At 38.1% G+C, this 25,857-nt stretch overlaps 1 protein-coding gene across 22 annotated transcripts in view; it reads right to left on the bottom strand.

Moving 5' to 3' along the window:
- Nucleotides 1-25,857, bottom strand: part of INPP4B (inositol polyphosphate-4-phosphatase type II B) — a 322,348-nt gene that overhangs the window by 81,326 nt on the left and 215,165 nt on the right. For all 22 annotated transcript variants that reach the window (XR_015286969.1, XR_015286968.1, XM_086889768.1 and 19 more), the window contains 3 exons: nt 14,617-14,747; nt 7,319-7,423; nt 2,849-2,957 (listed from right to left, as the gene is read on the bottom strand). Coding sequence is in view for 20 of the 22 variants with exons in the window: in XM_086889768.1 (XP_086745894.1) it covers nt 2,849-2,957; nt 7,319-7,423; nt 14,617-14,747 (345 nt within the window). In the remaining 2 variants the exon portion in view is untranslated. The remainder of the gene's footprint in view (nt 1-2,848; nt 2,958-7,318; nt 7,424-14,616; nt 14,748-25,857) is intronic.

Raw genomic sequence — 25,857 nt, 5'->3', positions numbered from 1 at the left:
GAAAGAAATATTTTATGAGATGGTAACACTGCTGAATATTTTGATAAACTGTTCGAATAATCAGAATGAAGGACAAAGACATGCAAGGCATTCTGTCACATCTTGAAAAATATCAGGATTGGCTGAGAACTAATCTCTTCCCACATCTTGGTTTAGCTCTTCAGCTCAGTTAGCCTAGAGGAAATGGTTGCTGAATCTGCATTTTTTCTGTTTGTTCTGTACTCTGACTGGTATCTCAAGGTGTCACTTTTTCCTTCAACAAAATCTACAGAAAATCTACCCCCATTGTAAACAGAAAATTTAAATTGCAAAAGGTGCTCCTGGGGACAGTATGTGTCCTCAAAGCATCTTTATGCAGCAAAATAAACAGGTGAGTGCAAAATAACACTGTTGTTGCCACAGTGAAATAAATCTCTCCATGATAAGATTGAGAATGGTCTTTTCCTGTATTTATTTAAAGCAGACCCCCTCCTGAATATTCATTAAGTGAGATTGTATTGAGAGCTTGCTTACCTTTCAACTCACACAAGTTATTGAAGTTGAAAAACCAAAACATAGAGTTTTCTCTGAGCTGCCCTCAAAGATAGCAGGAAAGATAAATTTTGGAGGGTTCCTCCTTTCTGCTTTGTGGGAATTCATACACAAGTGGCCATTTCCCCAGCTCTGGCATGTAATTAGCTGAAAACTGCAGTGCCCTGTTTTCAGTGCTCAAACTTAAGTTTGCTAGTCTGACTCAGGCTCTTTTTAGGAATACTCTGACAGGATAGTAATGTAGCAACCCTAGTTATATGATTCTGAAGACATTTTGTTTTTCCAGGAGAACCCCGAAACACAAAGGAAACTGTCAGAGTAAACTTATTTTACCCTGTCCTTAAAAACTGCCAAAACACAGGTGTTTCTGAGGGATGCAGCAGAGCAAATGTAAGGTGATGTGCAGGGCTCTTGAAATAGACTGGAAATGCCTTGATAGAACCCACACAAAACTCTCACCCATCATCTCCTCTCCCCTATTATCAGCAACAAAGAAACATGGGCATTGTCTCATGATGCCTATGAGATACTGCAATGTGTGTTCTTGCAGGAAGACATTCTCTTCCCTAAAAGGTATTTTCTCTTTTCTCCGATGAAGAGAAATCACAGAAAATAATTTATCCCACAGCTATCCTCCATTTTGGGAAGTTGCACTCTGCCACTATGGACATGCTGCAGGACTGAGCTAGTAAGAAATGATTCATTTTCTGAAAGCTGAGAGCGCTGTGAGAACTGTAATGTTCTTTACATCATATGACTTTAAAGGATTAAGTCTATTAAATTACATATATCTTGTGGCTTCAGTAATAAATTATTATATTAAAAACCCACAAAACACTATTGCAACTACATTAATCAGATAGTAAAGGAACAGATACTTTAAGAAATGTCTTTAGACAATTTCTTCAGCAGAAAACATGTACTTTGTAGGCCTCCATATGATGGGGATAAGGCTGTCTATACCAGTTAGTTGACAGCAGAATATTAACACAAAGTTCACTGATGTGTTTTATGTGATCAGTGATGTACATATTTTATTGGCAGGTTTCAGCATCAGAGGTGGTCAGGGAAATGAAAGATTTTTTAAGATTTAACAGGGTTTTTTAGTTGTGTAGTGCAAGCAAGATCCCCCCAATAATACAGCTTTCAAAGCAACTAGATCTGCTGAGTTTTGTTTGTTTTAACATTGATGCCAACTCCTATTCAACCTAGAAGTCAACAGCAGATTTGTATAATTTTCCTTTTATTCTTTAAGATGTTGTATCCATGAAACGTTTTTGAGCATTGAACATAATTGAATTAATTTTCTGTGAAATGTCATGATAATTTAGATCAGAGTACTTCTTTCCTGCATTCTCTTTGGAATGCTCTAACACTGAAGTTAGCACTATCAGTTAAAGCACTGAGCAGTCACAACTATGGGTGCTTCCAGTGAAAGCTGTGCCTGCTTGAAAGTCCTAGCAGCCATAGCATCAAACACAAATACATACAATTCTTAGTCAGGAAAAAATGTAACTATCACTTTTGTGCACGTTCAACGGTGAATGAAGCACTTGAGTTCCACAAGAAACTGAAATCTTTATTTTTGATTAGTCTTATTTTGGCTTTCTGAAGAAATAAGACTAGCCTGTTTTTTCACAATGTGCTAAAAATACTTTTTTCTTAGCATACACCCAGGACTTTCATAAATAAAGTTTCTACCTTAAGCTTCAGTTTCTGTATTTAAAAATTGTCTACAGGTGCATTCCTCTTAGCACAAGAATTGCCAAAGGGATACCTTGTTCTGAAAAGCAGGTATTCAAGCACTGATATACCTCCAGCCTCCTGAAATATGATGAAAAGAAATCACAATTTTGAATCATTAAGGTTGCAAAAGACCTCCAAGACCATCGAGTCCAACCTTTGACAAAACAACCACCATAACAACTGACCCGCAGCACTGAGTGCCAAGTCCCGTCTTTTCTTGAACATTGCCAGGGATGATGACTCCTCCACTGCCCTGGGAAGCCTGTTCCTATGCATAACAACACTTTCCACAAAGAAATCCTTCCTGATGCCCAACCTGAACATCCCCTGGCACACCTTGAGGCCAATTCCTGTGTTTATTCAAAATTAGTCTTAACATTAAAAACAGACAGTGCTTCTGTTTTCAGCAAAGCAGGGAAAATGAAGGAATTATTTTATGATTGCAATGTCCAATCCTTCTAGATTTTAATCTTCCATTCATTTAGCAGGATAAACTGTTTCATTATTCAGCTCACAAGCATTTTAATGCAACTTTAATGGTATTTTCCAAGTTACCAGAAAGAATACTTACTTTCGTCTTTCTGCCTCAAATTTACTTAGCAGTTTCCGGAGACCACCATTCTTAAATCCTTGGAAATGTGCTGCCGGGGCTCCCACGGTGATAACATCATACAGAGCATCTGGAATGGGAATAGAGAAACACAGATATTTGAATGCTGCTATCTCCCCAAGTCATGGCAACACTGTGATATCTACTCTACATAAAGGACAAGTCTATATAATTTCCAGGGAATAATTGATAATCCATGTCCCAGGGAGGCCCAAGAGCTAATCAGTCTTTCCATACAGCCACCTGCACACTTAAAAAAATTAATCTGATTTATGGCTATATCTAAATTATGTGCTGCAGTGCAGAATAATATTCCAGCTCTGCAGTTTATAAATATGCCAAGTAAATTGGCCCATTGTGTATTTCACTATATTGCCACTTTCATTATTTAACTTGTAGTCATGTTGAGATGCACAGATTCAAGCATTTTAGAGTCAAAAGAGACCACTATGATGGAATAGTCTGATTGAATAATAGAGGCTACAGAAATACAGCTAATGATTACTGCATCAAGCTGTTGAATGAAGGCATCTCTTTGTTTAGGTATATAATATTGATTTAAAGATTGCAAGTGACAATGAATTCACTGCATTCCCAGAGAAGGCAATCAGACTAGGAAAAATCCCTACTTCTTTTCTAGTTTGTATTTGTTTAGATGTAATGCTAATGTACTTTCAGATATAATGTTGTTTAATGCTAAATTGGAGAGCCCTGCTCTGTGACATACACTAACTTTTTATATATATTTATGAGTGCAGAGAAAGTCAGCGGTTCTCAGGTGAGAAGCTACCAGAATAGGAAACGAAGCATACTATTGAAATTCTTGCTGGGGAAACAAACTGTTGTCTCTTTCTGTATATACCTGATGTCTTATGACATAGGGGATGAACTTTTTGTGTGGATATATGCTTACAGAACTGGAGGTGAAACATCATTTTTAAAAGAGCTTATGATTGATAGTCAGTGCGGAGATGAAGATTTATTACATCCCACACCACAATAATTATTTATTCAAAGTTTAAATTAACATTTACACTGTTTTGTACCTGAACTTACTAGAGATATAAAAACACAGTTCAGAATGCCTCATTCTTAAAATGTATTTCTAAAGAAAACATTACAGAATGTTTTTTTAGAACTGTTTTATTTATCAAGGAAGCTTCCCATGTAAATGAAAATCTAGTCCTCTCCTAAAATAGAACTTTTATTGCATTCTGATGATAAATATCCCTAGAAGCAAGAACACTGTACAAATGATTCACAGTTAATGAACTATGCTTTACTTCCCAAGCTGAATCTCAGAACATATTTGCTCAAATTGATTTGAGCTCTAATGAGTTGGTGACTCTTTAATATCCACTTAAAAGGAGAAGTGACATAATTTCATTAGCCTAAGGTGAACTTCAAGATTCTTAAATAGCCCATTCTTTCAGGTCTTAATACAGTTTTATCCATAATACATATTATGCAGCTATTAGAGCTCCATTGGTACTTGACAAAAAGGGGTTCTATTGCTTGAAACAGCAGTGGCTTGAAATCAAGACAAGAGATGAACTCATCAGGGTTCTGAATATGTTTAGAGATAATTCATAAAATGACAGAAAAATGTTTAAAAGACTAAACCCTGGTTCTGACTGTTTTAAAAATAGACATGACCCTGTTTATAGTTACTGTGGGAGAGGGTAGGATTTATCCAGAAGGAAGCCTTCACTCAGCCTGTGGTCTCTTCCCAGCATTGTTGAGGAGCAGCTGTCTGAGATAGAAACACACCCAGCTGAACACCTGCCTCACATAACCTACATGGGAGAGTGAGGATGGCAAAGGATGAGGAGCAAACATCCATGTCTAGTGATGGATACAGGGCAACCTCACTCCCACTTCCCAGAGCACAGTGCAGAAGAGTGCTGCAAGGCTTGGGAGGAATGCCTTGTGATGTGCTCTACTTACACATCAGTGGAGTTCCTTGTGAAGGACGTGCACTGTCAGCACCAGTGTGCTGTTAACAGGAGTGCTCCAGTAACTCATAACCATCAAGCAAGAGCAGGCTACTGCTGACACCCCTCTGCAGTGAAGACAGAGCTTAAAATGCAGCAGAGCACCACAGGAGCTGTATCTTATTGTCAAGAGCAGCTCAATCCCAATTTTGAGTTATCCTCCATGCCTCCACAGGAGGTGGTCAGTGTCTCAAACTAGCCAGATGTAAAACAAAAATTACTTCAGTTCACCAAATCTACTTAAAATGAGCACATATTGTAAATAGGAATAAAAGCAAAGCTATGTTAATATATAAATTTAAACTCTCTAGTATGATGAACAGAGCACAATGTGGTGTTTATCAAATGGATAGGATAGTGTTGACCCATAGGGAAGTAGTATTTTTCTCAAAGCTATTCCTACTGAAAGTTAAAGCACGCTTTTTTCTTTCATGTCAGTACCCAATAACAACCCAAATCAAAGTTCAGGAAAAATAAACATGCAATTATACATATCAAACACAAAAAAACCCACATCCCAATGTGCGTATACAATAGATGGGATTAAAACCTATCTTGCATTCCCAAAATTAACATATCCAACAGCATAAGGGTTAATGGCACCTCCATGGATCATTAGCTTGTTTAAATGCCACCTCTATGAATTTTTATTCTCTCCCTTCCAATGTCATTCTCCTGGTTATATTGCAGGTGTCTTTTGATATATATTTGATATAAAGCATCAACTGAGAAAGAACAACTTCATATTGAAGTGCTGCCCACTCCAGATTGATTAGCAATTGCTAGAAACTGTTCAGACTGTATATATCTAACATAAGACACAGTGAACATTAGTTAAGTAATAGAGGCAGAATTTTATAATTTAAAGATCCAAATTTAGAAGATAACTAGAATAATTCTAACATTTATCTCTTTCAGTACCCTTTTTGACTATGGATTAATCGTTTGCTCCAAGCAAAATGGTTTTGGAGGAGGGAGAAAATTAATAAAAAAACAAAACTCCAGTAATGTAAAAGTTGTGGGTGTTTAAGTAAGTGACTATTTCATTCCACTTTTTATTTAGCAAATAGACATAGAGTGTCTTATTCACAAAGAGGTTTTCTTGAAAAGACATAATATTAAGCTTCTAGCCACCATTACAAACCTAAAAATGCTTTTGAGTTAATTAACTTCAAAACATTAAATTAAAATGTGTGCTGTCACATTATGCCACTATAAATACCTATCTTGTTGAACTGTTTGGAGGAACAGTTTTTTAGTAAAAAAATAACAAAATATTAAACCAACCAGTATCTCACAGATTGGAAGTCTCTGTGTTCCAGCCTGGAAGAAGATGAACATCATCCTCACACAGTATAAAACAGGAGTTTTACCACTGTTAGTACTTACTGCTTTACAGTCATAGGTGCAGAGTGTATTAATAAGGCAAAAACCTTACAGAATGTAATTTCTGTGTTTGTAGTGACAGCAAATTTAACAGATCTCAATATATCAACAAATTATTCACTGTGCCATGATTTGGTCATATATATGTATCAGTATAATCTTCAATCTGTAAAGAAAGCTGCTACAATCATATGCAAGCAGCAACAACAGGATTCTGTGTTAAAAAGAACCACAGATGATCTTACAGAAAGCTACCCCCCTTTCCAGAAGATGTTGGAAGTTTGCAGTATTTTCAGTATAATCAGTGAGGTATTTTCACTTTACACTGAACGAATGCTTAATTGGGGTAGGTAGGCATGACAGGGTAGCACTGCATAAACTGATTTAGAACCAAGCAGTGCTGGGCTTACTACAACTTCCTAAGAAATAGGATATATTAAGTTTAGAAGTAATACTCTCCTTTATGGAGCCATGTACCTCCCATCACCTGGGCTAGTGAGCTCATCCCAGCAATCTCTGTGAGGAAAAGTACTGTATTGTGCACTGTCACTATCTCTGGTGGCAAACTGGCAGTCAGGGGAAGAAAAGTTGCCTTAAAACTAGAGTGTTAAGTCTGGCTTTTACAGAATTATGGATCAAAATGAAAAATTAAGTGAGTGCCCGAGAAGGATGTGAATCTTACTGAGCACTGTGCAGTGTGTCACTATGAATCACACAGTATTAGTTCTGCACTACTACAGCAGAATATTTTTAACCATGCATAGGTTACCAATACATTTCTGTGAGCACATATTCTGCATTCTGCATGTATTTGCTTGAAGTGTCATAGGAATAAAATGAGCACACCCCTGGAATCTATTTTTAGAAAGGAACTTCGAAGAAATTTAGTTAACAACATTTCAGTTCTCCAAGATCTGCAGTAAATGTCCACAACTTGTGGCATCAGAAGATGAGGCAGAGAAATTCCTTGCACAACTTTAACTTTGGACCTGATTTCCAAATTTCAGTGTATTTCAAAGCATACTTTGTCATACTTGGGGAATTTCTTTACCTTTCAATCGAGGACTATGCACATGCATTCTTTGCAGATGAAGATTTATTGGGATGAATTCTAGTGTTTTTTCTCCTTTGCTACAGCTTGACTTAAATGAAGAACCTGAAAAACAAAAGTTTAAAGAATCATTGTCTTAAGCATCCAGATGTTTCGGTATTCCCTTTAAAGTGAAATACTTGTATGTCAGGAATCATTTCTAATTTACTTTTAAGGTGTAATTGTATGTTACAAGATTAAAGGTTCACTAAATGAGTCTCAGTATGTATCCATACTGGAAGCAACAAACCAGCTTTTAATTCACAGAACTATCTAATTTTAATTCTAGGAGTGTTGGGGATTAGGTGTCCTCCTTTTGTTCCATCTTACCTATGGAATTTTTACCCATTAATTGCGGGGAAACCTGATTTCTGGCATTTATTGGGTGCTTGAGAAACAGAAAGAGTTTGGCTGGGCCCAGGGGGGAAGGGGGGCAGGAAGAAAGAGACGGCAGGGGCAGCTGGGGGCTGGCTGGTTTCTTCAGCTTCAGAGCACAACACTCAAAGGGAGCTGTGGTTGCTTGAGGAGAGGAATTCACCATCATTCCGATGGAGCTTCTTCTTCCTCTTCTTCCTCTTCCTCCTCTTCTTCTTCTTCTTTCTTTATGGGCCTTGCACCCCTTGTCCTGCCGGGACGTGTGGCAGTGCCAGGCACCGCCGTGGAGCTGCTGATCCACCTCAGCCACCGGCCCAGGATCTCAGCTCATCCCTGCTGTTCCAGCTGAGTGTTCCTCAGAGCCCTGCAGGAGCACCGGGACTGCCCGCCCGAGGGGTTTGTGAAACAAAGCCTCGGCTGGGAAGGCTGTCATGGGGTCCCTGGTTCTGTTTTGTTGTTAATGCTATAGTTATTGTTGTTGGTGTGCCTTGTTATAAATACTAGTAAAGAACTGTTATTCCTATCCCTAGATCTCTGCTTGAGAGCCTCTTGATTTCAAAATTATAGTAATTTGGAGGGAGGGGGTCTACATTTTCATTCCAAGGGAGGCTCCTGCCCAACCTAGCAGACATCTGTCTTGTAAACCAAGACAAGGAGATAGATACTTTTCCTTGTGTGAAATCAGTCTGCAGTCTGCTGGACACAATGTAGCAGTTAATGTGCAGTTCCATTTATTCGGTGCTAAAACCACAAGAGTACAGAGCTATGATGGCACCGAATTTTTCCAACATTTTTTTCTTCAAAGTATTCTATTGAAAAGGCTATGCATTCTCCCTAGAAAGCTCAAATAAAGAAACACAAGCTATCTTAAGGAAAGCTATATATTAGTTCACAGGAGACACGATGCTATGGAAAGACAAAAAACCATGAATATGGCTGCATATTTCAAAACTATGAGATTATGAGTAGTTTTATGATGATGTAAAGTAATATAATTAATGCCTGATAGTATGAAAATATAATTTACCTGAAGATATTTGATACAGAATCTGTATCAAGGGTATATCTGTATACCTATATCAAGGGTGTATAAAAGGGTGCAGATTAGAAAGAGTAGTGGAATTGTCTTCTAACTCGGGCAGCCCAACATTTACCTAGCCCACTTTTTCAACACCCTGTCATTTTGCCAACTATTAATTATCAGAACTAAAATTCCTCTCATTCAGATAGAATTTTAACACAAATTTTATCAAGGTTCACCCTTTTCTTGAAACAAACACACAAAAACGTAAAGGAAAATTTTTAAATTGTTATTTGCTTGCTCAGTCAAGACTTGCTAGTGCTTATCTCTTGAAACGGTCATAGTTTCCAGGAGGACTAAGCACTGAGCCTCCCAACACAAACCACTCTGCCAGAGGGCACCAATGATGCTCCAGACCAGCCAAGCCTGGTTAAGCTGCTTCCTAAGTTTAGTAACTTAAAATAAAAATTTAACAGAGATGAAAAGCAAAGCTAGGAAAAAACGCAATTTACAGCAGTCAAAACTTCAGATTAGACAGGAAACCTGAGGATGCAGATTGAAATGAGGAGCTGTTGATGATGCTGTGTGAAACCTGTATCTGAAAAACCCAAGCAATTAGGGGTATAGTGAAGGCAACTCAAACTATCAGAAAAGAAATGAGAATAGTGCAGGGAAGGAGGCTGTAAGTAATTTGGAAAGAAACAGAAAGGAGGCAGATTATTCCTGAGAATTCAGCTGAGACCAAGTTCAAAGCTTAAGGAATGATAACTGGACTTGAGACAAGGAAACACTGTCTGAACAAGAGGAGAATAAGATGACAGCAGACTAAAAGGACAAGTGAAAGAAGAGTAGGAGGAAGAAGAGCCTGCTCTCAGGGGTACACTTTTGCCCTGAGCAGGAGCACAAGACCTGCGGAATTGGTGAGTTTTGGTTTTCCTGTTTTTCAGGGAAGACCTGTGAAACAAGTAACCCTTCCCATCCAGTGCCAGAAAATTACTGGATAAGGACCACCCAACTGCTATCAGTTACTAGATTTGCTCAGGTATGAGATCTATGCAGTGGAATTAACATCTCAATCTGCATTTACCAATAGAATCCATACCATAAAACTAACTTTAGGTATAGTCTTTTTTTAAGTAACTTGGTAAGTTTTATTTAAGAACTAAAAAAAAAAAATACATTCCCTTAATAAAAACAGTTCTTGTTATTATTGTTGCAAGATCAAACTCTTCAAAGTTAGGAAATACCAGAATATATGTCACAGTACAGTTGGTCTGTACCTGGACAGGATAAATATGGCCATAACATAAACCAAATATGGTTAGCCTGGCTCATTCTAGAAAAGCAGAACAAGTTCCTAGGTAAGCAATGATAGGATAGATTTGAACTCAGAGACTTCAGCCAACCCTGTTTAACTTTAGATTCAGACAGCACTGGCCAAAGATCTGGGGCAGTGTAGAGATCTCAACCAACTGGCTATCCAAGCCCAGGGAATTCAAACCCCCTATAAAAGGGGCAGCTATAATAAACTCAAGGCTATTTGTTGAGGACCCTCGGTGAGTTAATGTAGTTTCTGTCTCCAGCCAATGACTCATGTAATAAATATAGATGCAACTTTCATCTGACATCCACCTGAAGAACTGAGAAATGGGCTTCAATAATATATCATGTATCAGCCTTTATCAGGTCACTGAATGTTCAGTGTCTTTGCCGCTCATTTTAGAAGCAGTGATTCAATATCTTGTTTCCAACTTTTATTTCAGTATTTATTCAGGATTTAAACATGTTGCTCAAACCTTCCTCAAAGTCCAGGTTATTAATTTCCTCAAACCTGTCTACTATATACATATTAGCAGCCTCTAAGGGCTTTACAAATTTTTAAAAATAATTTTAACTGGCTGAGTTATAATTCCACCCATCCTAATGTCAGAGAATAAACATTCAAGAAACAATGCATCAATATAAGATATTGAAGAACTTGTCCTGCAGAACACTCATTATAATGCAACATCACATTCCATTTTGGAAGCACAGCACCCAATGGGCTAAATTGCATACATAACTACCAAGCAGTTCTGCAAAAAAAAATTGTGTTTAGTGCCAGGCTTCCAAAAAAGAACAACACACTAATTGCTTCTCAAGTCTGACTTGCCTACATAGGAACTTTGTCACAGAGGCAGGGATAATGTCCAGTTTTTGTGAACAATATTCAATCGCCTTAGCCTTCACTGTCTTTTTAGCTCCTTCTAGGGCTTGGTGAATAACAGATTTTTCAGTTTGATGACTGAGACAGAAAAAAAAGAAAATTGGGGGCTAGGGAAAATCATCTGGGGATAATTTCAGGTCAAACTAAAACAAACAAATAATTTTCAAAGTTCCACTCACTCCTAATACCACCAAATCTGTGTCTTAGATTCACCTGAAAATACTGGGCTTTTTGTTACCTAACCCTTACATCTTCCTGATATGTTTCCTTACAATAGGAATGCTTTACACATTACTGAGGATAAAAGTGTTTTCCAAAACAACTCAAATTTGAAATAGTATTAACTTTCTTAAACCTCCATTTTCAATTAATATGGTGCTAAACCAAAATTGCTGTCTAACACTAATATGGTCTCCTGATACTTCCACAGCAATCTCTTGATTTCAAAAAGTAATGAAGTGTTCTCCTAACAGCCTTCTTCACTAAATTCCACAAATAGTTTGGTTGAGTTGAAGTGGGTGTCACTCAGATAGCCTGACATGAGATTGTGTTGAGGAAGCATGAGAATATTTTGGAGAAATTTTATTTGCAGATGCAATCTGCTCTTCTGAATACTTCAACCTAAACTCAGGTTTTGAGCATATTGAAAATATTCCAAGATGAAGAAAGATACCTGTGCTGGCTAAATTGAAAAGCAAAATGTTTTTTGGCGTGCCTTGAAATATGTTTACCTGATAAATCTGAATTAAAATTGTGGTCCCACCCCTAATCTTAGCAATTTCTACTTCATAAGTACTTGAATTTCAAGTATCTACAATGTGCTCCCAATGTAACTATTTGTGCAACTACAGTATTAAGTCAAATATATGTCTGGCTTGCTGTTCTTATCAAAGACTCAAAGTAATCTTACTTTTTGAAGTTATAAAGTTATATGAAGTTATAAAATGTACTTGTTTATAGAGAAGAAATGAACAAATTTACATTTAGTCATTACTTCTCATTTTTGCTACAATTACTAGGTTGCTTTGTTTTCTGATGAATGTTACTTCTCTCTTATATGTGCTACTTCAGTCCTCCTGGATAATCTGAGTTTCCCAGGTCCACTTTATTTCTCTCAAGAGAAATACAGGTCTTGCAGGGTTTATGCTTAATAGATTATATTGTCTATTTTTTTTAATCTCAAAACATCCTTTTAATATTTTCCTGCAAGTTATAATTATTACATTGGTTCCTTCATTATCTGTATTTATTGGCTTGCTTATGACACTGTATGGAGTGTGTTCAAGAAGTAATTAGCCAAAGATTGAAAATACATATATATAATTTAGAACAGAATCACAGGAATTGTCAAACTGAGTAAGACAGTAGTCTGCCAAAACTGGAACCGGAATATTCTGATGATGATAAACAATCATAAATACAAGAAATTACACTTTTACAAACAAAATGGAAATTATTATACAACATTTAGTGCAACACATGAGCTTTTTTCCCCCCAACACATATTTAAACAGTTGACCAACTGCTCCCAAAAAGCTCACTTTCAGTTAGAGATTGGTTTTTCTTCATACACTAAAATAGGATTACTCTTCTTCTATGACAAAGAACACTATCACAGAGAAATCTGGTATGAGAAATACCATGCTCAGTCCTATATTAGAAGATAATAGCTAAAGGAGGGAAGTTTTAATGGCTATTTTGGGAGGCAAAGATGTGTCTCACCTAATAAGTGCAACAGATTCATTATATTGAAAGTAAATGCATTCAATTATCTATAATAAGAAATTACTTCTGTTAGTTGTATAATGAACCTGATTGTTACATTTCTCAGTACACAAAGAAGTTTTGGTTGGAATATGTAGAAAGCTAGAAGTAATGAGGAAAATACTACAAATACTTCATAAATATTTCCCGTTTTTTTCACAAGATGCTATCATCACTTCTACCTGTTTTCACAAATATTCATAACCCTAATGTATCTTTCTCTCAGAAATATTCTAGTGTTTATCTCTGACATGCACTTCTATGCCTACATATACAAAATTGTGGGAATAAGGCCAAAGTGGGAACATCTAAAGGTAAAAGTATAGAGTAAAACAGCGTTTGCAAGCAATAATGGCAACATGATCATTGAAAACACATCTCTGAGATGGTGATTGGGAGGACTGGTATTAGAAATCTGATACCAGCAAGAAAGCAGCAACAATGACAAAGCCTTTGTTGTAATATAGAGCAGACCTGCCCATTTCCTTATGGAATGTCTTATAAACTGGGCAGAGAGAGGCAAAAAGGCCTGCTGTAAACAGAAAACTTTGATCAAAATACAGTGTGATTCAGGAAATTATTAGTAGTCTTGTAAAACAGAAAAGACTTATGTAAGTTCCTTGAATGATTTGTGAACAAAACAAAAAAAATAAAAAGAAATAATTTTCTCTGCTGACTTTTCATCATCATTTTGTGGATAAGAAATTCTACAGGAGGAAGAGATCATCTGTCTTTTCTACACATTTGTCACTGATGCTATCTTATTCCACTGGCATGTGGACACTACAGCACAATATAGATCCTGACCACAGGATTCTGTTGGATACTGAGGGAACAAGCTCTCAGTGCATATCAGAATCCAAGATCACCATTTCCATATGAAAAAGAGAGAGGCAGCACTTACTGCTCTTTCTAGACTAAGGATATATTTGCACTTCCCACCCCATATTAATTCTCTGATTTCCTAGCACAAAGTGGGCAAAAACAACTACTACACTGAGGACACACATGAGGTTTAACAAGACCAAGTGCAAGGTGCTGCATCTGGATTGGGGCAACATCTGATATCAACATAGGCTTGGGATCAACAGGTTGAGAATAGCCCTACCCAGAAGGACTTGGGGTTGTTGGTGGTTGAGAAGCTGGACATGACCCAGCCATGTGCACTCAGCCCAGAAAGCCAAACATGTCCTGGGCTGCATCCAAAGCACTGTGGGCAGCAGGGGAGGGAGGGGATTCTGCCCCTCTGCTCTGGTGAGAGCCCACCTGCAGTGCTGCACCCAGCTCTGGGGTTCCAGCACAGGAGGGACATGGACCTGTTGGTGTGAGTCCAGAGGAGGTCACAGAGATGCTTATGGGGATAGAGCACCTCTCCTATGAGGAAAGGATGGGAGAATTGGAATAGTTCAACCTGGAAAAGAGATTTCAGGCTGACCTAATTGCAGCCTTTCAGTACATGGAGTAAGCTTACAAGAAAGCTGGAGAGGGACTATTTACAAAGTCATGTAATGACAGGACAAGGGGGAATGGATTCAAAGTGAAAGTGGGGAGATTTGGATTAGATATTAGGAAGAAATTCTTTAATGTGACAGGGGTGAGGCACTGGAACAGATTGCCTAGAGTAGCTGTGGATGCCCCTTTGCTGGAAGCATTCAAGGCCAGGCTAAATGGGAGTTTGAGCAACTTGGTCTAGAGGAAGACCTGTGGAAGGTGGGTTGGAACTTGATAATCTTAAAGATCCCTTCCAATCCAAACCATCCTATGATTCTAATTCTAAACCACATTTTAATGTGTTTTATTCCTGCTGAATATGCCATTATTTCATAGCTAACAATCTACCAAATTCGTAAATGTTCCAGAAAGGAGGCTGCTTGAAAAAAAACAGATTCCTACCTGTATGCTTCCCAAGCTCTGCAAGAGTGTCCTGGTACACACTCAACATCTGATCACAGTGAGCAATTACACTTTTGCGCATGTTGTCCCAGTGAGGAGCAAGTTCTCCCAGGTCTTTAAGTTCCTGATTCCTGTACCAAAAGACAAAAAGAGAAGGCAGTAATTAATTCATTAATCCATTAAGATTCATCCAAATTAATCTAAAACAAGTTTGTTGCAAAACACCAGGAAGATTTCCTAATTGAAATAAAATGCTTTCAGAATGCTTGTAAGATCTGCTTTTTATCTCTGTTTTACAAGTACAAAATAAAGAATGTCAGTAGATAATGCAGTAATTTTTGTGTTCAAAACTCATCTGGTATAAATGCCTTCAGTACTGAAGTAACCTTCAAACAGAAATACTATTTCTTTCATCGAGGAAAGAAGGTTTCCAGGCTCCATACAGTTGTGCTCAGAACAAGTAACTTTTTATGAAGAAAACACCATTGGAAAGAACACAAAGTTTGCTCTTCCCCCAAAACTTTCAGTATAGTTGTTTTGATACACTACGCTTTGGATACTGTTATATATGCTTCATAAACATATTTCTAGCAGTGGTTCTACAAGTCAGTTTAACCAACACACCAGCCCTCACCACATTTCTTCAGCATTCAAAACAAAATATACACACACAAAAAACCCCAACACCAGTCCCTTAAAATGTCATGTCTACCTTACAGCATTCATCAGGTCAAAACAGCAGTGTTATGGTAACCAAACATGTCACTGGAAATCTAAAAGGAAATCCTTTAGTAATTTATCAGTTTTCCTGTACACTCTTGAGAGCTGACCTGAGTGAAATAGAGATTATTTGAATTTCCTGAACAAACAGGCTTAGTACCCTGTGCTTTCTGTTTGTTTTCCCCTCTCACAAAGAAAGTTTCTCCTGTATTTATCCCAAAGCCAAATTGTGGGACCTGCTTTTAAGGAAAAGTTGGGTTTTTTTCAGTTTTCCTTGAAAACTGAAACAACCAGTTTTCCTCATTTTCCTTGGAGCATCAAGAGTGTTTCACTGCAATTCTTAGAAATATCCAAAAAGGCTTCCAGAGGACAACTCTTCCATACAGAAAAATTATGGAGGAAAAAGGAAAAACGGGGCAGAAAGGGTAGAAAGAGGTAGTTAAAGACCAGTAAGCCTGCAGCACAGGAACACAGAGTTCACTTATGTGAGCAGCAGATCTGACCATAAGTCAAAAAGTCTCGAAATTATTTCTTAAACAGAATAGCCACACATTGGTACAGGGATGTTTTCCCCATCATTATTAGCTTTGAATTAGTGTGAATAGTGTTAGAATAAGCTCCATAAGCATAACTCTGCTCCTGGTGTAGATGACAATCAAAACCAAACCAATTGCACTAGAAGAAAAGGATTTAACTTATACTTGTCCTTGAAAATATCAACATGGAAACAAAGATTACAACAACTTGTTGAGACTTTATGTTAATGACATGATTACTTTTTGCCATTTAATTGCTCCTGAAGCTGAACCTACTCATCCTTCCTCCATCAATACAAAATAGCAATGTTGTAGCATAAGAATAATCTGCCATGAAATGAAAAATCCAACATTCTCAATGACCATCTTCCCTGCCATTTTGTAGCACCTTAACATGAAGTGTCCCTTTAAATTAAAATCTTAGGGCTTCCTTCCCAGAGAAGTGTGCAAAATTTGTCAGGGTATGCAATTTTGTTTATGTATAGGGATAATATTTTGGTCCTTAATATTTATGGTGTCTGATTTAATAGTTTTAGCAACAATGTTTGGACCTGGCTGGCTTCCAGAATTTTACTACTCCTTCTATATAGGAATACAGTATTCTATCCAAGAGCTATATCCCTGCCTCTATCTAAGCTCATGTCTGGGGTGGTTGGTCTCAAGCTGAAGTTAAACAACAGCAGGAATAGAAATCTTTTACCTCAGATTAAAACATCCAGCCAAACCCAAAACTTGTTTAACCAGCTGCCTATGAGTTAACTCCACTGACACCAATAGAAATGTGGAGTGGAAACTCTCATCCCTCAATATTAATTTTAATAGGTTTTCAAGAAATATCTAATTAAGCCCCCATTACTAGTGACAAGGTTGGTATTTTTTTCTTCTCAGAAACATGTACAAATCACTGAAGTAAAAATTCAGCCTTCAATATGTCATAAAAAACGATGCATCAACAATGTTTAAAGTAAGAGTACAGTGCTACAGCAATCTAGAGCATATGCAGCATGGAAACTTTAAAGAGTACATTTTCTGTACTTATTTTCATTTTAAAACAGAGCAAAATCAAAACCATTAGAAAACAGGATTATATAACAGACACTTCCTCAGAAAACAGCCTCTAAAGTTGCACACTTTATATCTTTATTATTTTTTTCAAATGGAATTATAGAATCAGAATAGATGATTTAAATAGTATTCATATATTGTGGTTTTTTTGCAGTTTGTTACTACTGTTGTTGGCTCAATACAATTCTGAGTTATGGATGAAAAAAGAGTTGTCTTTTCTATATCTAAATTTCATCAACAATACTCCATAGTACCAACCTTTATTATTATATGAAAGGCCTTTTCTAAAAGTAAATAGAGTGGAAAAAACATAATATTTTCACCTCTTAAAGTTTATAGTTCATACTAATACTCAAATTTTAGAAATTTTTAATCTATTTTAATAATATTTTAATACTTTTATGATAACTTATTTCATTCATTAACTTTAAAAACACACTTCAACCAATAATTGTGTCAAACAACAACTGTGATACAAAATATTAATCTTTATAATAGATACTGGTTCTAGATAGGGCAAATCAATTACTGATCTAACTTTTCAATGCATCCATGGAATTTTGAATAGCTTGCCAACTGAACAGGAAGCATAAAGCAAACTGTGTTGCTAAAATAGAGCTATTTATCATCTTATTCCCCCACTCTAAATCGTCTTTCAAAGTCTTTTTCAGATAATTGCTCTCATCAGTGTGTGTGATGGATTAGCATTTAAGAAACAAAATCAAACACCTAAGGAAGTTAAGGCTGCTGGAGACTCCTGGGAGTTTTTTCTCCTGACCAATAACTGGTCATTTCTGAGAACTGACAGTAGTTTTGATTATTAAAAAGTGAGATCAACCTGTGGACACCACCTTAAGACCTAAGCCCGGAAATTTCTTGCTCTCTTTGGTTTCTGGCTTTTGAAGAGGTAACAGAGCTTCGGTTCAGCTTCCTCCTCCTCCTCAGGTTGGACAAGGCTGCAGGGGGAGCGGGGCTGGCTGGAGTTCTGTGGTTCTCGGGGAGGGTGGAGGCTGTGAAGTGACAGGAGCCCCTTCCCAGAGGGGCTGAACCCCTCACAGGGCTCGCTGGGCCTTGCACAGCGGGCCTGCTGGGCCAGGCTGGTTCCTGGCTGGGCTGCAGTTTCTGCTGCTGCTGGGTTTCACCAGAGACTGCTGAGTAAGGAGAGAGAAAGCCACTGACTTGCGGCATGCTGAGACAGTGGCTACACTCTGCAGAGCAGCCATGAAGAATCTTCCATCGCAGACAACTCCAGCCGCTGCTCCAGCAGAGATCACAGAACCATCTACAAAGCCTGGGCAAGATTTTAACCCTTTCAGTACCCAGATGAGACTTGCAGATAAATACTTTTTTCCCAGAGAGAGGGGAAAAGAGAGTGATCAACATGTAAAGAGACAACAGAAACTATCAAAGACAGTGAGGAAAGGAATTAAGCTTCAGAGGGGGGAGAGAAATAAGGAGATGCTTTAATAAGCTGAAATATTCTTTTGCTAAAACTATGGAGATGGACAATAGTGTTCAGAAAAAACTCTTTCAATTCATGAAAGAGTATTTTGGGGGGAATGGAGTATTTCGAAGTGTGGATCTAAGCAAGTGGTGAAGTAGTTGTGATCCTATGAGATGCTGGAACAGAAAAAGAGAAGTGATAGCTGTTGACAATTTGTGGCCCTTAAGAGGCAAAAGAAAACTTCTGTTTCCAGAGAGGCTCACAGAGACAGATGAAGAGAACTTTTGCCTTTGAATAACTCATCCTTAAAATGACATCCCTTGATTCATGGCCCACGAACACACCTCAGAGTAGTGTGAAATGTGAGGAAAGGACTGATGGCAGAGTTTTCCAGGCAGCTGGCATCAGAGAAATAGAAAGCCATGAGAAAATGGTTTTCTTGTGATAAACTCCATAGATTGACAGAAGAAAATTTATTTTTCTCTACAAAGACTAATGAAAAAACTATAGCAAAGTTGTGACTGTTTTAATCACCAGTTGGGGTTTTTTTTTGTCTCTATGTTGTCATGTGAACAAAGGGAATGGTTGGGTAGTGGGGACAAAAGGGTTTCTGGAGGTTTTATTCTGGTTTCTTATTCTTGTCATTTTGTTAATAAACTTTCTTTATTCCTTTTAAGTGTTAAGCCTGTTTTGCTCTTCTTCTAATGCATATCTCACAGCAAAAAATGAGTAAGTTTTCTAGTGATTTTTTAGCTAATGCTTTAAAACCACGACAGCATGACAGATATTGTGCTCTGCATCAACTTAAGCTCATCTTACAGAATGAAATCCCAGCTTTGTCTAGAGCTGTTTGTCTTCATCTTGTGTTTGTCTTTGTCTTCCCTTTCAGCTCCTCAAACTGCCTCCAGTCTTTTCTGTCACTGTCCAATAGAAACTCCATCCAAGAACGTCTGAGCTTCCACTGTCTCCTGCCTTCATTAATCAGCTACATTTCTTGGTGGCCTTGGCATAAGCTTCACCCATTTGTATCTAAACAGAATGTGGATGTAAACAGGCTGTCCCATTCCTCATTCTCCACCTTAAATATTAGCTAATTAGCTAATTTTTAAGTCTGTGTTAGGTACATTCTGGTTTTCACATATGTTTTTTTTCCTTTGGTAGCCTAATTACGTTCCAAGAAGTCCATTATCAAGAAATGGCTGAGAAGGCTCAGATGAATATTCTATCTTTGATTTACTAACTCATGCTTTTTTATTTCTGAGAATACCTTAGGTACATGATTATAGTAAACCACTAAAAGGACCTGAAAGAGGCACAATTAATTTCCTGTATGACTCATGTTGGTAATTGTTGGCTCCTGCTATGTGCCATGCACTCTAATGACAACAGTAACAGAAAAAGATGTGCTTATCACTTTAGATACAACAGCTAAGAAGCCCGAAGGAATCATATTCAGTGCTGTAGTGGTTTAGGTTCACCAATCTGAGTTACCCGGCCAATGCACCAAATAATGGGGTGGGGTTAGAGCTGGCAAAAATTGCCAGTACACCTACTAGAATTATTTACTCATTTCCTGCTGTGAGATATGAATTAGGAGGAGGCCAAAACAGGCTCAAAACTTAAAAGGTATGAATAAAAAACTTTATTAACAGAAATTAAAGAATAAGAAGAATCAGAATAAAAAACTTCAGAACACTTTTCCTCACACTGCCTGACTTCCCAACTGACAATGTAGAGACAAAACCTGGGATATTAAATCAGCACCAACTCTACAATAGTCTTTCATCAGTTCTTGTAGGGAGAGGAGCTTTCTCTTGCTATGCCATAAAGACTTCTCCACAAGAAATAATTCTCTCATTGCTTTTCATTTCCATGAATAGCAGCTTCCCAGGAAAAGATGTGCAATCGTGAGGTTCCTCCCATTTTCACAGTCCTCCTACAGCTGCATTCATGGGCCACATCAACTCATGGAGTATTATTTTATTTTAAGGATAAGCTGTTCAAAAGCGAAGGTTCTCTTTGTTATTAATAAGTCAATCAAATTTTTTCAATAAGGATTTTATTGAAAAATTTACAGAATCAAAATTTCAGGACAGCCACAATTAAAGACAACGCTGAGCCTGGGGTTAACGTTGGGTGAATTCTGAACCAGCCTCTATCACACTGATTCCCCCAAGTTCACAAACTGTCTATCGGAGTGCCAAGTTTTATACAGTTTTTTCAGCCTGAGGCCATGCAAGTCTCATTTTTTTCCTCTGTGATGTGTTGTTACATATTCATATTTTGTCTGTTGAACTGCTGATGAGTTTTCTGGGAAGGAGATGAGGTCTGAGTGGATTTTTGGACAGCAGTCTTTGAGATGTAGAATTTTGCTGAAATTTTCCCAGAAGGGGATGAAGTCTGAGTGGTTTTGTTTTTTTCTTTTGAGACCGACATTGAGATGCATGGTCAACCGAATCGGTATCACGTGCTGATCGCCGAATTGTTAGTGGCCTGTCTAATCTGAATGGATTCATCTCTTTCCTGGTGCCCCCTTTGTCCTTTTGCAAAAAGTCCTGAGTTCTTTGTTGTTGTGGCAATCCCCCAGTTGCTCATATTTTATGTATCATGCTTGAGTTATCTTTGTGCACTATACATGCGAATTATATCAAAAATACATATATTACAACTTTATCTATCTCTGCAATCATCTTCATCTCTGGGAACAGAAATCTTCTCTCCCTGGGGGCAAAGGGTCTACATCATTATAATCTCCCTCTCTGCTCACCTTCTCATGGGATCACAGCTCCTTCAACATTTGTTTTGCTTAATCATGGTTGCCTCTGCTTACATCTACAGACTGAACACTCCATCCCCTCATACTTCCTCATGAATTAAAGGGGCTTTTTTAGTGTATTGTAGTCCATCTCCATGGCCTTACCAGAAGAACATTCAGGCCCAATACTAGGGCATCTCTTCATTCTCCTTCCATTTGGAACTTGACGACTCCTTTACCGACCTTGGTGTCTTCAGGTTGTCTTCTACATGTCATTACTCTATCCTTTTCTTTCCCTTGAGAGAGGATCAAGGTCTGCAGGTCTCATCTGTGCAGTGAAAGGGTTAATATCTTGTCCAGGCCTGCAGATGGTCATGGGCAGTAACTGAAGCAGTCTTGGTGATGGATTTCAGGCTGTGCTGGGCCCCTCCCTCTGCCCGGCAGCTGCTGAGGCGGGGCCGAGGTGAAGGGGCCTGGCCCGGCCCGGAGCCGCTCCCGGAGTCCAGCGGTCAGACCCCGGCTTAGTGCAGGCCAACAGGAAGGTCAGGGCTTGGTGTCAGCAAGATAATAGCAGCTGTGGCCTGGCCCAGCTTTGGCCAGGGCCCCACCGCCTCCCGTCCTCCGTCCGGCCACCGTTGTGGTCCAGCCCGGCCCTGCCAGGCCACACAGGCCACAGGGAAGCTGGCCCCACCGGGGAGCTCAGTTACCTTACAGGGCCGCCAGCAACAGAGAGATTTCCTGAGCTTGACTGTTTTTAAGATGTAGAATTTACAGAGGTGGACCCAGCTTCTAAATGGTTTAATAGGTTCTCAATTCTCAGAGCTAGCCAGCTATTGTTTTTTTTCCAGGCACAGAGGAAGATCTTCAGAGCTTCTCTCAGGAAAATCATTTCTCTGGGTGGTTTCTTTCCTTCTTACTAAATATCAATTAATGTGAAACCAGCATAAGTGTTAAAATATAACCCCTTGATTTCAGTAAGGAGTACTTTGAAAGAGTGGTATGCATAATGTTGTAAAATTATTTGAAGGAAATCTTAATACTGAAATCAAGTTTCTAATGAACTTCGTTCTGCAAAGCCACCACCAACAGTCCAGACAGTACTGAGGACTGCACAGTGAAAACCTGTGGTCAGTGACAACAAAACAAAATATCAGCAAGATACTAAGAGCAAGAGGAGTGAAAAGGGGGCAATTCCTCAAAGAACTCACTCGAGTGTGATTACTCTGTCTCAGAAATGGAAACAGCAAAAATAGCCACTTGCATCATTAAGGGCACAGCACAAAACCTGACAGATTGAAAGATGAAGTTAAAAAGGTCAGTGCAATTAAAAGAAGAGGAAATAATTAAGACAATATATGATAAAAGCACATAAACCAAAAATGCTGTATGAAGACCAAGTAGCAATTTTTTATACATACAGCTTCAAAAATCCAGTGATGAAATTCCTAGTGAAGCAAACATGATAAATTCAAAACCTAAAAAATGAAGTGATTTTGGTGTCCACCAAGCAAAATTAGCTTCTGAAATCTACTTTCACAAAACATCAGAAGCAAAGAGCTTAGCAGGATTCAAAACAAGATGAGACATTTCTGCAGATTATATTTGCAAAACTTGTATAAGATTATAACAGCATAAAAATTATGAATATTTATCAAACAGGAGCTTTGGAGTAAATATACACCATAAGCTTTGGGATATGACTCAATCACTCATATGTAAAGGAAGTTTAGAAGCTTCTTTCTAAGGATAGGAGCAGAAGAATTACTTTTCTTAAGAAAGTTCACTCTAAAATATATGGATAACCATTTTGTCTTTTTTTTTTTTTTTTTTTTTGAGAACAGAAGCAGATAAAATTACTCTCATTTTTCTTTGCTACAAGATATGCTTCTGTGATATAAAGGCAATAAACTCCAGACAAACAATACAACATTGCCTCCAGAAATAAAATAATCATAGTTTTTTCACTTTATTGTTTCTAAAACAGGGAAATAATTATGAAAGAGGAGTTAATCCTGTCTGGGAAAAAAATAAAAAAGCAGCATATTTTTATTTCTTTCTTTACTAATAATTTTCTTTTAGAATCTTCTGAAAACAGTTTCCATTTTTGTCTTACAGAATTTTCCAAAATTATTCCAAGTTTTGGTAAGCCTGACTTGACAGGCAACTAAAAACTTCAGGTAGGGTGTGCTTTCCTTTTGTATGCCCTGAAAAATTGTTAAGAAATAAATAAACAAACAGAAAAAAACCAAACAAGTGAACAACACAGACAAAAAAACCCCCCCAGAACCACATGAAGAAACTACCCACCAAAAAAAAAAAAAAGCAACAAATACATTTAAAAATATTTTGAAGCCTGTTTTCCTGTATATGTGAGGAGAATAGACTGGGGTTTGCAAAGCCACAATAAGATTTTATACTGTTCCTAAGAGCTGAAAATTTTAAGTTCCTTTTTAATTCCTATCCACCACCATCCCCTTTTTATTATACAAAAGTTTAGACAATATATATAAGCTAAATTAAACTTATTTCTCCCTTCCTGCCTTAAGACCATTTTCCTTGCATTCCTACCTTAAACTCTTTCCCTGCTAAACTCTCTCCCTTTCTTGGATATTTTACTAGTTTATCTTTCAAAACCTCAAGATCTTCAAAGAGCATGATCATTTGGGGTTAATTGTATGATTTGCATTTAATAGCAGAGGATAATTCTCCTGCAGCAGACAATTGCAGAGTCTTAAATTCAGTAATACTTAGAATGACATCTGTGGAATCTACACTTTTATCCTAAATTATATTTTAGTAACTAGTGTCTAGTAGTAGTGTCTGAATAGTAGAATTGTTTTAAGGATTTTTGTTTGGTTATTTTTAAATTTTGAAATTTTTTGCCAGAATACAGTGGAATCAGCTTAAGACAATATTGCTTCAGTTCCACAATATGAGCAAAACCAAAACCATTTTATTTTCACAGTTTATATTTAAAACTTTATTTCTTCCTTTCAGCTTGGAGTCATATATGTGGCAAAATTAATCAAACTACTCAACCATTCAAACATTTTCCAGGTTTCTGTTTTCTTTTTTCTCACAATTTATTAATCAGAATGCATCATTCCAAATAGGGAGTGAGGGTGTCTATGACACAAACAACATCATAAAACTGTACAAAGCTTTTTTAGCCACCCTAATGCCATAAGTGACCAGAAGTGACAAAATGTTTCACTTTAATTTTGCATTTTTTCAGCATATTGTGGGAGGCTGAAATTTACTCAATAAGGACTTCTTAGGGCATGCTGTGCACAAATATAACATCTGGGAATCTTAGCAGCCTTTGCTAATTGGTACTGAATGATTTCTCTGGCATCTTAAAACCTGTGTGTATCTTGCAAAAAAAAAAAAAAAGGTCTTATCTGAGAGGGTAATCTTAATATAGAATGTAAATTAGCATTTTATAGATTCAGCATTGCTGAATTCTAGGTAATATTACGTACCAATGTATCTGAACAGTTTGGGCCATGGTGTGCTCCAGCCAAACCGTATCTAGAGTTTATTATCAGACCATCTGGAATTTCTCAAATTTGTGGAGACATAAACTGTTCTAACAATAAGAAAGAAGAGGCTGAAAAACAAGAAAACAGGACCACAAGAGCCAGATAACAGAGGGTGGTTGAACACCTGGACTGTAACCAATCCTGTGCCCTGAGGGGTGTGTGCAGAATGCATGGACAGCATAGGGACACCAATGAAAAGATGCGTGATTCCGTGAACGGTAATTTTAGAATGTATAAATAAGTGTGTAATGTAATCAATGAATGGCTTCTGTGAAATCGTGTTGGTTCATTGTTCAGAGATCCTGAGCTCCCGCATGCTGGTGACCTGGTGACGTGATGACAACGCCGTGCAGACCCAGACCCTTTGAATTTGTTGGGGGCTCCTGCGGAGTGAAAAGGCAGGAAAGCCCGGGGCGGGACTGTGTCAGTGGGAGGCGGAGGGCAGCTCCACTCGGAGGAAGGGAGGCTTCCCAGGAGAAAAAACTCCGGAAAATGCACAATACACTGCAGCAGTATACCGGAAAAGGTGAGTGGCCGGGCCTGGAGCGAACGGGCAAGGCTCTGTCAAAAGAAGAGCAGGCCATGCTAAACATCCTCCAGCATACACTGTCTAAGAGAGCAATTAAATATGACCCAGAAGTCTTAAAAATTAGGGGAGAGGATTTTTTGCCACCCCCAGGAGTGTTTTCAATATCCTTGAGTGGGAAAGGCTGTGAGTAATCCTCTGGTGTGGCGTGAGTGATGGATTAAAGTAAACTAAGGGGTTTAGCACGTTGTGGAAGTCAATCCTTGCAGTGTTAAAGCAGTTAAAAGCAAAGAGAGAAAAGCACCAGGGTTACCCACGAAAGGTCCTGTGGTATCCACTAAAGAGTTAACAATACCAGCACGGGGTCAAGTCTCTCCCCCCTCGCCCTTCCACCTGGGCGTACAAATGCTGAGTACGGCTATTCAAATGTAAAAAGTTGACATGAAGCAATTATGCTACAGTAACTAAGCAAGAGTTAAGAGACTTTCTCATTTGCATGCAGTGGAATTTGCTTGGTATGGAGCATAGAAAGTTTTTCTGGAATGCTGTAGGAGTTCGGCTACTTTCGCTGCTTTTTCTGTCCCTTTGTAAATAAAAACTTTAATGGGCAGTCTGCACAGGCTGTGAACTCTGTAATGCGACCTGCGTCACAG

The sequence above is a fragment of the Cyanistes caeruleus genome, chromosome 5 (assembly GCF_971803275.1).
Source record: "Cyanistes caeruleus chromosome 5, bCyaCae1.hap1.1, whole genome shotgun sequence".
Lineage (NCBI taxonomy): Eukaryota > Metazoa > Chordata > Aves > Passeriformes > Paridae > Cyanistes > Cyanistes caeruleus.
Note: the sequence above shows the minus strand (reverse complement) of the source record. Positions and strands in the feature narration are given on the sequence as shown.